Raw genomic sequence first — 16,161 nt, 5'->3', positions numbered from 1 at the left:
ATTAATAGCTAATAGATAGCATGCTTAGGCGTTGCCTTAAAACTGTCATAACTCTTAACTTTTAGTGGATTTATACCTACCCCCTAAAATTATACTTTTATTAAGTAACTTAGGTGACGTTACCTTGGCAACAAGCTACACTAAAAAATTGATTGACCCAGTTATGTAGCAAGTATAGCAAAACTCTTCAGGTAACTGACTGTTGACAAAAATGCTATTATCAGGCAATTTTCGATGTACTAAAACTAGTGTGAAAAACAACAAATAAAGGTCACATTTTTCCTTTAATTAACTTCCGACGCAAAAAGAGGGGTGTTATAAGTTTGACTGCTATGTGTGTGTCTGTGGCACCGTAGCTCTTTAACGGGTGAACCAATTTAAATGCGGTATTTTTATTTGAAAGCAGGTTTTCTAGCGATGGTTTTTAGACATGTTTCATCAAAATCGGTTTAGCCGTTTTGAGATATTGAACTTTGAAGTGTTGATTTTTCAACTTTTTGTTGGTTAGGTAATTTCAGGATAGATCTAAGCGTAGTACAATGAAAATAATTTGCTAATGTGGTTCGGAACTCGAAACAAAAGATCGGTTTTCTTTATCTTTCTCATTTATGTATGAATCTTCAGGAAAACGAAGAAAACCGACGATTCCCGAGCGATACTAACATTCTGATTGTACTGTAAACTAGTTAGACCAATGAGGGCTATCGTTTTTTGTCTCACTAGATGGCGCACTGTTGCGTGAGGTTTTTAAGTATGGCTTTCAAAGTCTGTTATTACGGGCGTGAAAACAAAGTTTAGATTAAAATCATATTTAATACATCTTAAAACCGTACCATAAAAATATCGAGAATGCCACAGTGTTGCATAGTCCCCGTTTTGTTCGGAAAAAAGGGAGGACAAAGGTTTCCGAAAGACAAAACTGTATCAAAACACAGACATTCATTGCCCCGGAACGCATATTTGCCATAATTAATTTCAGATATTGCAAAATATTCACAAAATTATTCTAATTATAAATAAACCCGCGTAGCTCACCCAAAAACTATGAGATTTGACATTTCGGAGACCTCGCGCTACACAAGCGCCTCTAGTGCCGAATCCATACGCGATAGCCCTCATTGAAACTTACGTTCTACATTGTTCTCATTTTCAAACATTTTACGTCAAAACTGTTTTAGAGAAAATCTTGACATTATTTTCTACTCTGCTACAAGAACCATTTGATTCCCGCCCAACCCATGATTTTCTTTGTCAGGCAATGTGCACTATGACATTCTGTGAAAAGGTTCCACAGTGAGTCACGGTTCAGTTAGTTCGATAGTACATTAGGTACATACTCGTACAGCGCAATGTTCATATTAGATATATAAGGAACGCGCACGAGTTTTGCGATAACCGGCACCATTGCCCTCGCTAGTAAGTACCAAGACCCAGACTAATGAGGTAGATACCTACGAATCTGAAGTTGACAAGTAACCTTAAACTTATCGATTCAGTAAACGTACAGAGCATAATGGATTACTATTGTATTTTATCGGAAAAGTTCGTATTTATCGTACACTCAGCAGCAGAAGGGATGAGCAGCTGTAGTGCTCAAAACATGTTTAACAAAAAATTTAACCGACTACAAAAACCATGAAAATAATTTTCTACCAGTCTGAAGTCGGTCGGTGCCTCAGCACGAGCCAGCAGCAGTGGACCTATAGTCATCTACCTGAATTACGCACTTTATATTGGGCTTCAATCACTCCTGCTGGCTCGTGCTGAGGCACCGACCGACTTCAGACTGGAAGAAAATTATTTTCATGGTTTTTTGTAGTCGGTTAAATTTTGTTATTAAATTTTTTTCTCACGCTTTTTGGTGTAAGTTTAATATCAACTGCTCGTCACCTTTTACGAACGATTGCTTTGTCCGATGCGGAGACGTTCATTATTGAGGAGTCCTGGTGCTTCGGATCACCACCCGTTTTACCATATGCATTACGCGGAGCATAAATTGCTTAGCAACTGTGTCAAAGTAACTAAAATTCAACCCGTGAAATACTTGTTATTGAGTAGGTAACTAGGATGGTCAACTGTGGTCTTCATCATCAGTTTCACTTTACCAAATGATGATTTTTAATAGCAAATGCACGAGTTACTGCTAAATATATCCAAATTACCATAGGTGTCCCTACAATATTTGAAGAGTTCCCTCGATTTCCTTAGGATCCGATCATCAGATCCTAATTTGCTGCTTATGGGACCTAATTGAAAGCATTCCTAGACGAACTAAAAAAAAAATTCAAATCGGTTCATAAATGACGGAGTTCTGAGGTAACAAACATTTAAAAAAAAACCGAATTGATAACCTTTTTTTTGAAGTCGGTTAAAAATTATCTAAACTTCCCTTACTACTTTGGCAGTAGAGACGTGTAGATCATATTGAGCACCGTAACCGCTCAACCACTTTTGCTGCTGACTGTACTCTCTCAATTTGCTTCAGTAGCCATCGTACAGCCGTAATTTTTTTTCATTTTGACATTTGACCCTAAATAATAAAGTTCCATATTAATGGATATGAAAATGTCACTCAATACAATAATTGATTGACACTTGGTGCTGGTCGTATTTTGACTGAGATGCGACTTTTCTTGGTGGATAACCATTATGTGTACTACATCTGTAGTTACCGACCTTTGCCCTGTAACGATGGCCACCATTATCAGATCAGCTCATGACTATAAAGTCATTGTTCTTTTGTAAGGGGTCTTCTAATCCTTCAGTAAATTCAAGGCTAGGCGATTAGAACACTTCCTATGCGTAAGACAGAAATAAATAAACCTCTGACGCAAGTTAAAGAAATACAAAACCAGCGTCATTTATTTTATAAGTAAGTAGGTCAAACGGTGACGCGTATTTTGTTTAATTTCACGTCATTGACGTCAGCCGTTGCAACCTTTGTAAGCATATAATTTATTCTTAAAAGTCCCCAAAAGAAAAGAGGTGATAAATTATGAATTAGACTGCATTTGTTTCGCATGTTAGTTCGTCGATATCTTGGTTCACTGTAAACGATTCGGATGCTTATATTTTTTGTTCGATAGTGTAGTCTCAAATTTGATGTTATATATGTACATAAATTCTCATCATAAAACACATACAAACCAAAAACATAAACTATAACAGTAATGTAATGAATAGTGTTTTACCATCGTATTTTGTCGGAAAAGCTTACTGAAGTTTACTGGAGCTAGTTGAGGAAGCAAAATAATTACCCCTGGTGTTGCAGGTGTCTATGGGCAGTGGTGATCTCTTACCATCAGGAGACCCACTTGCTCGTTTGACATCCAGTCGAATAAAAAAATAAATACGAAGTAATCCGACAAAATACGATGAAAAACGTTATTATTATATTATTCATTATATTTGGTTAACTTTTTACGAAAGAGGTAGGTATACCTACTTACCTACATACTACATATATGACCCATATCCTATATAAAAATGTACTCTGTGCCCATATCGTATGGGACTATCGTCGTAATGGGAGTAGTCTAATAGGTGAAAGACGGCCCTGATGGTTCCAAGCTACTATGATTGTCTAACACAACACAGCCAGTATAAGTAAATGGAACTCTGGAGGTAGCTACATTTCACTGATCAGTGATCACAACGGAATTAATTGGACTTTATATTATTTATTATTTCTCACCTACAGAGATACTACGTAGTATTATATATGTACATACCTAGTAGGTATATTTTATTGATGTATTTTTTATTTTATTTTATTTATGCCCAATTCCTACTTTTACCACTTCAGTTGATAAATCACTTAGTTGCAAGAGACAAGTCCGCCTTTGTACATCTCATTATTTTTCCATTTCTTTTTTTTATAATTTCATGTGTTTTATGTACGGATAAAGATTAATACCTACCTACAACACAATAATCCTCTTCTAAATTTACTACTTAAAATAAATGAGGGCATCTCTTAATTATGTTTGTACCTATTCAAAGTTCCTTCACCACTTGTAGCGTTATCGCATAGTAGCTGCTCCTCATCTTCTACCAGCATATACATTGATATTTTAACTTATTATCTTATTTACATGGCAATTAATACGTAATTCATTGGACCCCTATGTTATGACCCGGGCACTTTTTGCATGTTAAATAAATTAAATGAATAATGGCCACCACTTATCGGTACCTACCAGTGTCTGTGTCAACACATTATTACCAATATTACATATGTATACAGTCCACTTCAAAAGTGCTCGTAGGGTAGTCGCGCTTGGAGCTCTATTTCGGATAATATTAAAGGAATATTTCTAATTAAGAAATAATTAATACCTCTGATTATAATTAGTCCGTTGGGCTCGTATCTGGGCAATTCTATTTAAAGTTGTACCCTGAGTTTATCTCTCCGATTTCAAAGAATAAACTTAGTATAAATAAAAATGCTTTAGTACATACTCATTATTTTTAATTTTAATTTCTTTATACCGATTTCAGTCAGTGGAAATGTACGGAAAAAAATTAATTTTGCTACCTACAACACAATAATCCTTTTCTAAATTTACTACTAAAATACAAAAAAAGAAACATCTCATTACGAAAATGTTATTTCTATTCATATAGGTAACTTTCACATTTGTAAATGTTTATATAGTGCTGATACTATCTTCTACCAGCAATATAACATTGATATTTTTAATTATTATCTTATTTACATGGCAATTAATACGTAATTCATTTTGGACCCCTATTTATGACCCGGGCACTTTTTGGTGTTAAATAAATTAAATAAATAATGGCCACCACTTATCTAAAAGTGTTTGTGTCAACACATTATTACCAATATTACATATTTAAAAATCCACTTTAAAAGTGCTCGTAGTGTTGCGCTTGGACTCATTTCGTATAATATTAAAGGAATATTTCTAAAAAGAAATAATAAATATCTCTAATTAAAATTAGTCGCGTTGGAGATTCGGATAATATTAAAGGAAATTCTAATAGAAATAAATACCTCTGATTATAATTAGTCCGTTGGGCTCGTATCTGGGCAATTCTATTTAAAGTTGTACCCTGAGTTTATCTCTCCGATTTCAACATAATAAACTTAGGGTACAACTATAAATAAAAATGCCCATAGTAGGTATTACCTATAAGGAAAGAAAATAGTCTTACTCTAATTAGATCTGCCTGAGGACCGACTTATAAAGTCACACACTTGGAAATGGCATTCGAAAGTAGTAAAACTATGTATTTTGCTACGAAATACATATGATGCAGTCAAAGATTTTTGAAATAAATACACTTTACCACGCCGGAGACGAAACAGACCAAAATACAAAACCGGCCAAGAGCGTGTCGGACACGCCCAAAATAGGTTTCCGTAGCCATTACGAAAAATTAAGTAATATTTTTCTAAGGATTTCGTATTTTATACGGAAACTTTCAAGTTTAGGTAAATTTTATACCTTAGGCTGCTATTTACTCTTAAACTACTAATAATTCTCAAGCAAACTTAGCCGTTATAGTTTTGCTTGAAAGTTTGATATTTTTCAAATTTTTCTACCCACCGGTTTAGATTTAAGAGGGGAGGGGACGCTCGATTTTCATGAAAATTTGCACTTTAAAGTTGAATATTTCGCAAACAAATCACTGAATCGAAAAATCGTCTTAGCAAACCCCTAATGCTATTAAAAGACCTATCCAACGATACCCCACACCATAGGGTTGAATGAGAAAAAAAATCTCCCCCACTTTAGTTACGTCTATCGGAGGTAACCTAAAAAAATTTTTTTTACAATTTTTTATTGTACTGTTTTGTCAGCATAGTTTACATATATATCCGTGCAAAATTACAGCTTTCTAGCATTGATATTCCCTGAGCAAAGCCGCGGACGGACGGACAGACAGACAGACATGGCGAAACTATAAGGGTTCCGTTTTTGCCATTTTGGCTCCGGAACCCTAAAAACCATCTAAAATCACTAAAATTTCTTAAATTGGTAGGCTCTCTTTCCCGCAATGTACCTATATAGCTATTACAGGAAAACTGCGTTAGTTGCGTATAACTTACAGTAACACCTAATACTTATTCTGTGGTAATACCTATACCTACTATAGCGATGGCAGATCATTTTGCTATAAATCAAAGCTCTTAGTTAGGTGCATAATAATGTCTTAAAACGAATTCAAAACATCGCCACCACCACCACGCCGCACATTGTTGAAATATTGGCGCCTTATCGTAGCACACATACAAGACCTTTATATTGCTGGTCACTGATAACTCGAGAGGTCAGGCGTATTCGTGTTTCTGCCTTTGTGATCAGTGGCATCTCGAACGCGACTCGTCTCGACGCACTCGTGTGTTCTCCGTGGCTACAGTTTTGTATCTTCGGTGCCTTTACCCAATTCCTCTTACTGTGATTTAATGGTGCATTTACTAAGCACGTTGAAGTTCAACGGGGACGGCCTCAGCGGGAGCCTGGACGAAGCCGCCTTTAAGATCGAAGCGCTCTACGAGGCCACCTTGGTGTCCGATATATTCTTCAATCTGTGTAAAGGTAATTTTAACCCGAAAAAAATGGCCAGTGCTTAGTTAGTTACTACATGTACCTATCTACAATCTACATAAACTAAGTAGTAGATTAGTACTTACTGCCTACGTATGCATTTCGATTTTACTACCTACTATAAAGTTACAAAACATTTTCGTTCGATCTAACGCGATGTGTGCTTTTGTTTGTCTGTCTGTCTGTTTTCCTCTACTCTCTCTCTCTCTCTATGTAGCTACAGTCGGCACTTGGCCAAATACGGATTTTATCACAGCGTGACAAAGTGCGCTGTGATAAAAGAAAAAGAAACACACGCAAATAATAAACAGATAAACACATAACTACAGTTCGATTCGATTAATATTTTGCCTCTTCATTTTTATCTAAACAACAGAAAAAAGATTCATACGAAAATGGCAGTTTTTCGTCGATAGGTACTTACCTACCTTTTCGTAGAAAAAGTCATAGTGACATCGCATTGACGACCGGATGGCCAAGTGGTTAGAGAACCTGACTTCGAAGCTTGAGGTCCCGGGTTCGATTCCCGCCGGGGCAGATATTTGTATGAATAATTGGTACAAATGTTTGTTCACGGGTCTTGGATGTTTAATATCCATTTATTCATATATAAAGTATATTATGTATGTTTATATGGGCGTTTATATTAACCTTTCACCCACATATCCGTTGCCTAATATCCATAGTACAAGCTTTGCTTAGTTTGGGACTAGGTCAATTGGTGTCAAGTGTCCCTGTACCACAAAAATTACAAGTGCTAAAAATCGACATACTTAGGTAATCGTTAAATTTCTCATACAAAAAGGTGACAATTGTGTACAATTGTAGCACTTGTAACGTTTGTGGTACTGATACTGGGGTCTGAGGCCATATTGTCTGACGAGCTGACGTTTGCGATCGCATTCGCCATCTCTTTCTACCCTCGTCGTATGCCATGTGACGGAAAGAAGTGGTGAAACCGATTGTGATGCGAAGTGTGTTAGAGTTAGATAATAAGGCCTCTGATGGCCTCAGTACCACAAACATTTCAAGTGCTACAACAATTCCACATAATTGTCACTTTTTTGTATGAGAAATTTAAGAATAATGTCGATTTGTAGCACTTGTAATTTTTGTGGTACGGGTTAGGTGGCGCCTGCATCTTTTTGTTAACAACTACCAAGATAACACTGCACGACTGTTCACTGTCATTTTCAATAGAGTAGCCTTAAGAGTAGCGGTTCTAGAGGTCGTTGCACTAAAATTGCTGTAGGTACGAGTAGATACCTAAGTATATAAATGGACTCAGGGATTGTTAAAACGCAAGAAGGTCAATACTTTATGTATATAAGTTTTAGGTAAGTAAAGTCTTAGTTTAGTTAATTTATTCTGAGTGAGTTCTTCTGAAAATACAACATTTTTGTTATGTAAAAATCTAGTTTATATTATATGCCACTAGCTCCCGCGCGCTATCCCGTGGGAACTATGCAATTTTCCGGGATGAAAACTATCCTATATCCCCCTAGACTCAAACTACCCCCCAAGGGCCAACGCTTTCTATGTTTTAATCTTATTTACTTAAGTAGTTTTTGAGTACCTAACCTAAGTAATAAATAAATATCCGAAAATAGTAGTACCGATCGATGTAAGCAGATAGGCAATAAAGTATGGTGGCCTTTGTTGGACAGCTGAAATGCACCTGTCGATATCGCAAAATATAACTTTGTTGATAACAAAGGCTTAAAGGTCATAAGTAGGTAATAAAAACTATTGAAATATGGAGCATGAATGTCAGTTTTACAAGTGCCCATAATAATTTCTGCAAAGTACATACTCGTAAAGATTTGAGCAATTTTGCTAAGCGTTTTTTGTCATTCTGGCTACGATGCAGTTCATTAGGATAAATAAAAAAACATACAACCGAATTGATAACCTCCTCCTTTTTTGAAGTCAGTTAATAAATATTCAGTATGAATAATTAAATACAGAAAGTGCGGTTTGTGCATAACTTGATGGGCATTAAGTATGCTCATATTTATCGAACTGAATCGTACATCCATGCATAGCTGGTCTTGCATTTTCATAGGTACTCGTTTACATGTACATATGTAAGTAAGTACGCAAAATGTAGGTACTAATTCAAAAAGGTGATACTTTCAACTGGCGTTACATTCATTGTAGGCCTCTGAAATAACATAGACTAGTTTTTATTCCGATTTTCCATTGGAATCCATGCAAAATTGCACACTTAACCATTAAGTCTAAATACTCGTAGGTACCTACATGAAATTTTGCACGGATGTTCTTAACGTCAATGAACACTACCTTACGATTAATAAAAACTGTTGGAAACTTTTATGAAAATTCAGTAAAATCCCGTACATTTGATTGCCAGACCTATAATGATATTATCATTAAATATTCTTTCATCATAATCATCATACTCGTATCAGCCGTAGGACGCCCACTGTTGGACAAAGGCGCAAGCCACAAGAAGAGACGTAGGACAGGGCGTCTCTGCCTCGTCTCTTCTGTCTGCTTTGGGTCACGCCGATTCTATAAGTACATTTACTATGAAAATTGATTCAAGGGGCGCCGCGACTGCGACGCGCCCCCTTCCCACGTCTCTTCTGTGTGGTTTGCGACTTCCCCCATCCTCAGATGCACCTTTGAGATGTCTAAATAGTGGTAAATATTATTTCCAGCGTGTCAAGTAAAGGGAATGGCGTCGATTCCACCGTCAGCCTTCTCCGCCGGCCGCATCCGCGAGACCCAGCGCGATATGAAGGTGTCCAACGTCAAGTCTGGCAGGGACCCGAATGCCAAGATCTTTAACACCAACTGTGAGTACAATTAATCCAAACACAATTAACACAAGCCCTGCGTCATTCACCAAGTGGTTAGAGAACCTGACTATGAAGCTTGAGATCCCGGGTTCGATTCCCGGCCGGGGCAGATATTTTGAATGAATAATACGAATACATGTTCTCGGGTCTTGGATGTTTCATATGTATTTAAGTAAGTATGTATTTATCTACATAAGTATGTTTATCCGTTGCCTAAATAGTACAGGCTTCGCTTAGTTTGGGACTAGGACTGGGTCAATTGGTGTCAAGTGTCCCATGATATTTATATATTTATATATACATATATTGATGGGGTTTACACTTTCTTTAAAGGACGGCATCACACTTATCCGTCAAGTAAATTTAATCAATGGATGGTGAAACAGGGGGTAGGTACTTAAATGGGCGGTGGTGGTGGTGGTCATGACCCGCATGCTTAGGTACTTGTCTCCCTCTCATAATACAAAAAAAAAATGCCGGATGCCTTCTGACTTATGGCTGAGTCAAGCTGATCAATCAGCGTAGCTGGCTAATAATGATTCTGCTAATAATCTGTAATTAATCTGCTAATTGGGTATTGTACGCACATTTTTTCTCACAAAGTAACTAATGCTCAATACCCTAAATAAAAACCAAATTTAATTTTACCACTGTCGGCGCGGTTAACATATGAGTATAGGTATGAGTAGGTATGTATAGTGTATAGCTACTCGTGTAAAATACAGCTTTCCAGCACTAGCAATCTCTAAGCTAAACCGCGGAAGGACGGATATAACGAAACTATAAAGGTTCCTTGTAGGACTAACCCGAAAATCCTAAATCCTACGCTCAATAATGCTACATTTAGATTGAATTGAACAAGAGTAATTAATTGTGCGCGTGTGTTAAATATGTATGTAATTCAGATATAATAACACGCGTTCACGTACCTACATAAGTGCGTGAGTGTGAGATAATGAGTGTGTGTATGCCAGTGTGCGTAAGTATAAGTATGTGCGTGTAATCTATTAAAAGGCCTCTTTCACTTCCCTAATTTATATCCTCGAGACTTTAAACTCTTGACCTAAAAATATTATGTTAACATTACAGTCATGGAGCTGTCGCCGCTAAAGTACAACAGCAAACTAATGAACAGCATCTGGGGCCTTTACAACCGCTACTCGCCCCACAATGTGAAGAACGTAAACGAAGGGCCCGTAGTCAACGGAGAGTTGCAGCAGTAAGCATTTAAATCAAATTTGTGAGGGGGGAAGCTCTAATAGAGAGATCTCTCTCCAGGCAGGTGTTATGCCTGGGGACCGAAGTCCGAAGGACGAGCTTCGGAACTTGTATACATATATGCGTCCGAGTTGTGAAACTTCGATAGCACGATGTAGACACGGTTCGAGTATCTATGTGCTCACTATAGTGAACGGATCTCTCGTGCCTAAACCACAGAATAATTAATAGTACAAGTACAGAAGGTTCCCTCTTTTCATGTTGACGAAAGCCGCCATTTTATATGCCTACGTAATTTTTAATAGCAAATTCACCGCGCACCACCAAGCAACATTGAACTCTAGTGCTGCACGCGAAGGTCGTTATTATTCAGCACCAACGTTTTGGTTTAGGATAGGGTTGTTAATCAATAAAAAATAATACTTACATATAACTTTAGAGTAAATTCGGACAAATACTTAGTTTTCTAGCATTTTTAAATTGACGCGCCTACGATCACCGACGGTCACAAAATGGATAATTGTGGTCGCGTGCCGAATGCGTCGTCGGCTGCCTCAAAGGCTTTGTACGTAGGCTTGAGTCGGTCCTAAACTAAGAACTAAAAAGAATGAATTCCCATCGCGGACCAAATAGAACTAGTTCCTCGTAAACGATCTTAATCGGTCTCGGTCCGCGCTCCTTTGTCTCCGGACCGGAGCTAAAACGGAGCGGGAGCTGGGAGTGAGCGAGTGAACGAGGAAACGAATAGGTACCTAAAGAGCGGAGCGGACGGCATGGCGCGGTGCTCGGTTGATGTGAACAAGACAAATAGTATTATTTCAAAGCGTATCCTGCTCGAGTGCGAGGGAGACGCATTTATTTTACATTGTACATTGTCCGCTTGTTTGACGATACCAAAGAACCATACTTAGAAACCCGGTTAAACGAAACTAAACACTACGACAACAAATAAATATTTGATTTTTTTATCTGATTACAACGTAATTTTTTTATTATACTCCTCATTTTTTAACATTCCGATCTTTAGCTCCCAGTTCAGTTCATGACCGATTCGAGTCTTAAACTCGCTCCCATCCCTTTCCCTTTCCCTGTTTCGGTCGGAGCCGCTCGGAGCTAAAGGAACTAAAAGACCGAACTAGTTCATTTGACCGATTGACCGAGATCGGAGCACTCCCATGGAAGACCGAGCGGGCGCAAGGCGCAACTCTATTTGTACGCCCGCAGTGGGCATTCGTAAATCGCGAATTACCTATCTGTTCTTTTGTCGCACTCGCACTTAATATGGTTCCGAACAAAATTGGGTCAGTTAGTGTAATGTTATGTATAGAATATGAATATATAAATAAAATAAATATGAATGCAATATGTTTTTGCACTCATCGTGAACCAGTTTCACGAAAATCACACAGCTACCGTAGCGTTACGCGGCGCGACTAGTTCGAGCGAGAGACTGCGAGCGTGCGTGCCGGGCGGTGCTCATAGCCCTAGTGAGTTAACCCACGCCGGCGTGGGGTGTTTTGATACTTACAGAATCGCACCTATATCGCGGAGTGCGCCGCGCTTGCCTAAACGTATTAAATAGTATGTGTCAGTACCACTACCATGAGTTTACAGTGACCGTACTCGATAGTGACGGCGTAAATTATTTGTAGGGGCGCTGTACAATTCTCCATACAAATAATTTACGCCGTCGCTAGCGAGTACGGTCACTGTAAGTAAACTCATGGTAGTGGTACAGAGGGACCGCACGACACGAACTTCAAGTTTCGTAGTAGCCCTGCACGATCACGCCGTTCGACACATTTTAGCACAGCGTGACGTCACGGGCCCCACTCCCATGTGCTGCATCTTTGTCATTTTTTGCTTGATTGACAGAAGAAAAAATACGCGTCCAATTTTTTCTTATAATCTAAATGATTGACTAAATAGATATTTTTTTTACCCAGGACTTGTGCCCAGGACACTACCCAATTAGGGCTAAAAGACAGGCGAAATATCGCTAAATAGATGGCGTTAGTATCGTACGGTTTTTTTGGCGTTCCGATCTCGCTCATTTAGTTATTAGCCAATCGCAAACAAGACCATAACGTCAAAAAAAAACCTCACGATACTAACGCCATCTAGCGTTATTTCGCCTGTTTTTTAGCCCTCATTCTAAACATTACAGATCCGCTGCTAACTCTTCCAGTAAGACCGAGCCTAAGATTAGCAAGCAGACTACTAAGCTTGACAACATGTGGGCTGCCTTGAATGTGCCACAATCTCACTAGCTATAAGACGAAGGAGTATCTCACACAAATGACAACGCAAATCACTTTCAAAATTAAAACAATTTTTATACTATGTTATAATTGTATGTTCTGTATCTAGTTCTATATTATAGAAGTGAACTGTTTTGTGTCTTTTTATCGAATAAAGTCTCATCTTAAGAAACTACTATTTGTTTTATGATCCCTAGTAAATTATTATAATTATTATATTATAATGTAACAACTGAATGAAACTTCAGTTTATATTTACTTAGATACTTTCTTATGTCAAGAATAGCCAGAAACAGAAAATATTAAAAATTATTTATTGTTATATCACAGAAAACATTAATAAAATAAATCTACTTATATATCTACACTGATAGCTTTTGCGCTACTTGTTTGTACCTAAATTTTTTACTCTTTTTTTGTCATTTTCATATAATTCAAATTTTTAACTATTTATTTTTATGACAATATCAAAGCTAGAAGATTAAGCTGATTCTACAGAGGTTTTCTTAAATTTTCTTGTCTAAACAGATCCTAATACATAGGTCAACAGTATTTTCTGATCACTGAGTTTGTTGGATGCTTGTTGTGAGAAAGAATAAGCTTAGCTGATTACCTTCCAATTAAACTATGAACTTTTTTGGTTTCAAGCTACTTATTATTGTAAGTTTAATACTTCTAGTCAATTTTGATAGAAAAACTTGCCCCACAGGAACAGCCCAAATCAGCGTTTGGATTTTGTACCACCCTGAAGGCAGCTCTTATTAGTTCAGTATGATAATCAATTGTGGATCCCTTAATATAATCAAGTGACGTTTCATCTACTACTACTTTGACACCATCGCGTTCGAAAACTCTGAAACAAAAGACAATTTACAAATTGACTTCAAACTATTTGGAGTGAACGGGACTTATCATGCAAACACACACAGGTAATATTTACCTCAACATTTCGGCCACTGTAATGTTGCCGAAACGTCGAGGCAAATATTACTCGTATGTGTTAGCGTGATAAGTCCCGTTAGTGGTATTTTGAATATGAGTGAAAATCACGAAAGTTTAAAATGTTATATTCGAAGTGAGATAGTACTTCTACAATGCCTAGAGAGCCATAATTTACCATTACATTACTAGTTTTTATAAATAATTATCTCAATTAATTACGGCAGGTTTTTGTTGGGATATAATCATCGAAATTGGTACAGGCAGTGAATATACCGGCAGAAAGAAAATGTTGAAGACAATTGACATGTAAATGGAATGGTATAAAAAGGAATAGGCTTCAATACATCTGCAATTGATTTTACAATCCTACAAACTATGCATACCACCTGGGGCGACCATAGGGTAGGGTGCTGGTTTTGAGCCTGCTTATATTTTCTTCAGATTGGGAATGTAATAAAGGAATAAAAAATATGTGTTCACCCTAGTGTACCTATAACTACACATTGGACAAGAAAAGAACACACACTGGAAACAACAAAAAGATAAAAACTAAACAAAGTATCAATATAAATATTTGTTTTGATGTGGAGACCTCAATTTTAGTAAAGCTAATTAGCACAGGTAAAGTCGGACTTAATACGATGGTCTGGCGACAAAACATCTACATCAATTAAACTTTGTTTATAACTTTTATCTTGGCACTAGAAATGAGGATCTGCTGTGTCCTACCAAAATTTAGGCGTCCTACCCCCTCCCAGGGGGTTATGGGCAAGGGCCAACGTTTAAAAAATGCAAATTTTACAAACTAAGCGAGTGAGGGCACAAACAATTTGCTAAAGAGTAGACATTAATAGATAGGTTATTCTGTCAAGACATCATTATGCCTAATAATGAATAATTACCTCACTGTGAATTGTAAACTATACTAGTACTTTAGGTTTAGTACCAAGGCTTATGTTAAGTATGAGATAATAATTAAAAAACGTTAATTAATTACCTGCAGTAAATTTAGTAGTTGACATGATTTTCGATATGGGGGTATGTTAATAACTAAACATGTTCATAGTCAATATTATATAAACCTAGTGTAAAAGTTAACCAATTGTTTTTAGTGATTAAATCCTACTTTTGACTTGATTTTTTTTTCAGCAGATCCTCATTTCTAGTTCCAAGATAAAGTTATAAACAAAGTTTCATTGGTGTACATATTTTGCTGCCAAAATATCCTATTTTTCCTGTGCTAAATTAGAATCATGTGAAGATGTTGGGCATAAAAATAGTAAGAAAATTGAATCATTGAATGAACACTAAAATGGTTTAAACGGATCGATCAGAAGGATTTTTTATTAGTTCTGAAAGTCGCAGTTTGCTCTGTGCTTTAGAAATGCATACAAACCTATCATCATTTTGAATTTTTGTATCCAAATCAAATTTGTACTGAAATCCGGAACAGCCTCCACTCTCCACACACAATCTCAGAAAGCTCTTATCATCGTCACATAGTTGCCTTAGTTTTTGCACACAGCTCTCACTGATTACGATACCGTCTTCTAGTGCAGGTGACGTTTCGACGTTGCGCAAATAATACAACACATTGCGTCTTGCGCGTAACGCCCAAAGTAAAGGTTTCGATCTCCGGATCATTTCTTTAGTTTATTTTGTTTTTTTTTTTTGGTTGGAGTAAATGGATTCGGCAAGAAAGAATTTAGGACTGTGGAATTTGATTTGGGGACTAATAATAATTCTAACTGTTCTGTACGTTCACTGTTACTTTCTTGTCAAATGTAAATGTCAGTGTCAAACGTTAAATTGCTTATCTGGGTGGTGTTGCTAACAAGACCATTGCAGATTTCATTAAACTGCATTCAACATTGACACAACAACAATTTTTCGTGTTTTTGTGTTTTTTTTTTTTTAATGAGACAAGATCAATCAAGACAGCAATACATCGATCTTAACGTAGAATTGGAGTTACAATTCAATACGATAACTCTTTATCGAACACCACCAATATATAGTAAGCAGTATAGAAAACACAGGTGCCTATATGGAGATTTTCACAGGTAAGCAATAGGCGGCCTTATAGCTTCTGAAAGATCTCTTCCAGGCAAACTATGCAATAGATAGGTAGCTTGTTTTTCGGACTTTTTGATTATTATTTGGACTTATAGAAACTCTGAAGCATTTTGATAAAGGAGACTGCCTTAGATGTGATAAGGAATATTTATAGATATAACTATACTGTTAGAGTAGCAATAAAGTCTATGGTCTTTTGAGTTTTGTTATGTCAGTGTTGTGTTTTGTCTCGAATAAAAAGATGGCTACCTAATAGTGCATGTT

At 37.0% G+C, this 16,161-nt stretch overlaps 2 protein-coding genes across 2 annotated transcripts; one reads left to right on the top strand and one right to left on the bottom strand.

The window, feature by feature from the left end:
• The first annotated feature begins 6,301 nt into the window (after nucleotides 1-6,301).
• LOC141440869 (uncharacterized) lies at nucleotides 6,302-13,054 on the top strand. The gene is made up of 4 exons (XM_074105447.1): nucleotides 6,302-6,566; nucleotides 9,260-9,397; nucleotides 10,490-10,619; nucleotides 12,786-13,054. Exons 1-4 carry the CDS (start codon nucleotides 6,434-6,436, stop codon nucleotides 12,886-12,888), a joined length of 504 nt encoding a protein of 167 aa, XP_073961548.1. The 5' UTR covers nucleotides 6,302-6,433; the 3' UTR covers nucleotides 12,889-13,054.
• A 123-nt stretch (nucleotides 13,055-13,177) lies between these two features.
• Nucleotides 13,178-15,623, bottom strand: LOC141440870 (iron-sulfur cluster assembly 2 homolog, mitochondrial). The gene is made up of 2 exons (XM_074105448.1): nucleotides 15,218-15,623; nucleotides 13,178-13,732 (listed from the first exon to the last, which is right to left on the bottom strand). Exons 1-2 carry the CDS (start codon nucleotides 15,463-15,465, stop codon nucleotides 13,555-13,557), a joined length of 426 nt encoding a protein of 141 aa, XP_073961549.1. The 5' UTR covers nucleotides 15,466-15,623; the 3' UTR covers nucleotides 13,178-13,554.
• Nucleotides 15,624-16,161: the final 538 nt, after the last annotated feature.

This window comes from Choristoneura fumiferana, chromosome 23 (assembly GCF_025370935.1).
Source record: "Choristoneura fumiferana chromosome 23, NRCan_CFum_1, whole genome shotgun sequence".
Classification (NCBI taxonomy): Eukaryota; Metazoa; Arthropoda; class Insecta; order Lepidoptera; family Tortricidae; genus Choristoneura; species Choristoneura fumiferana.
Note: the sequence above shows the minus strand (reverse complement) of the source record. Positions and strands in the feature narration are given on the sequence as shown.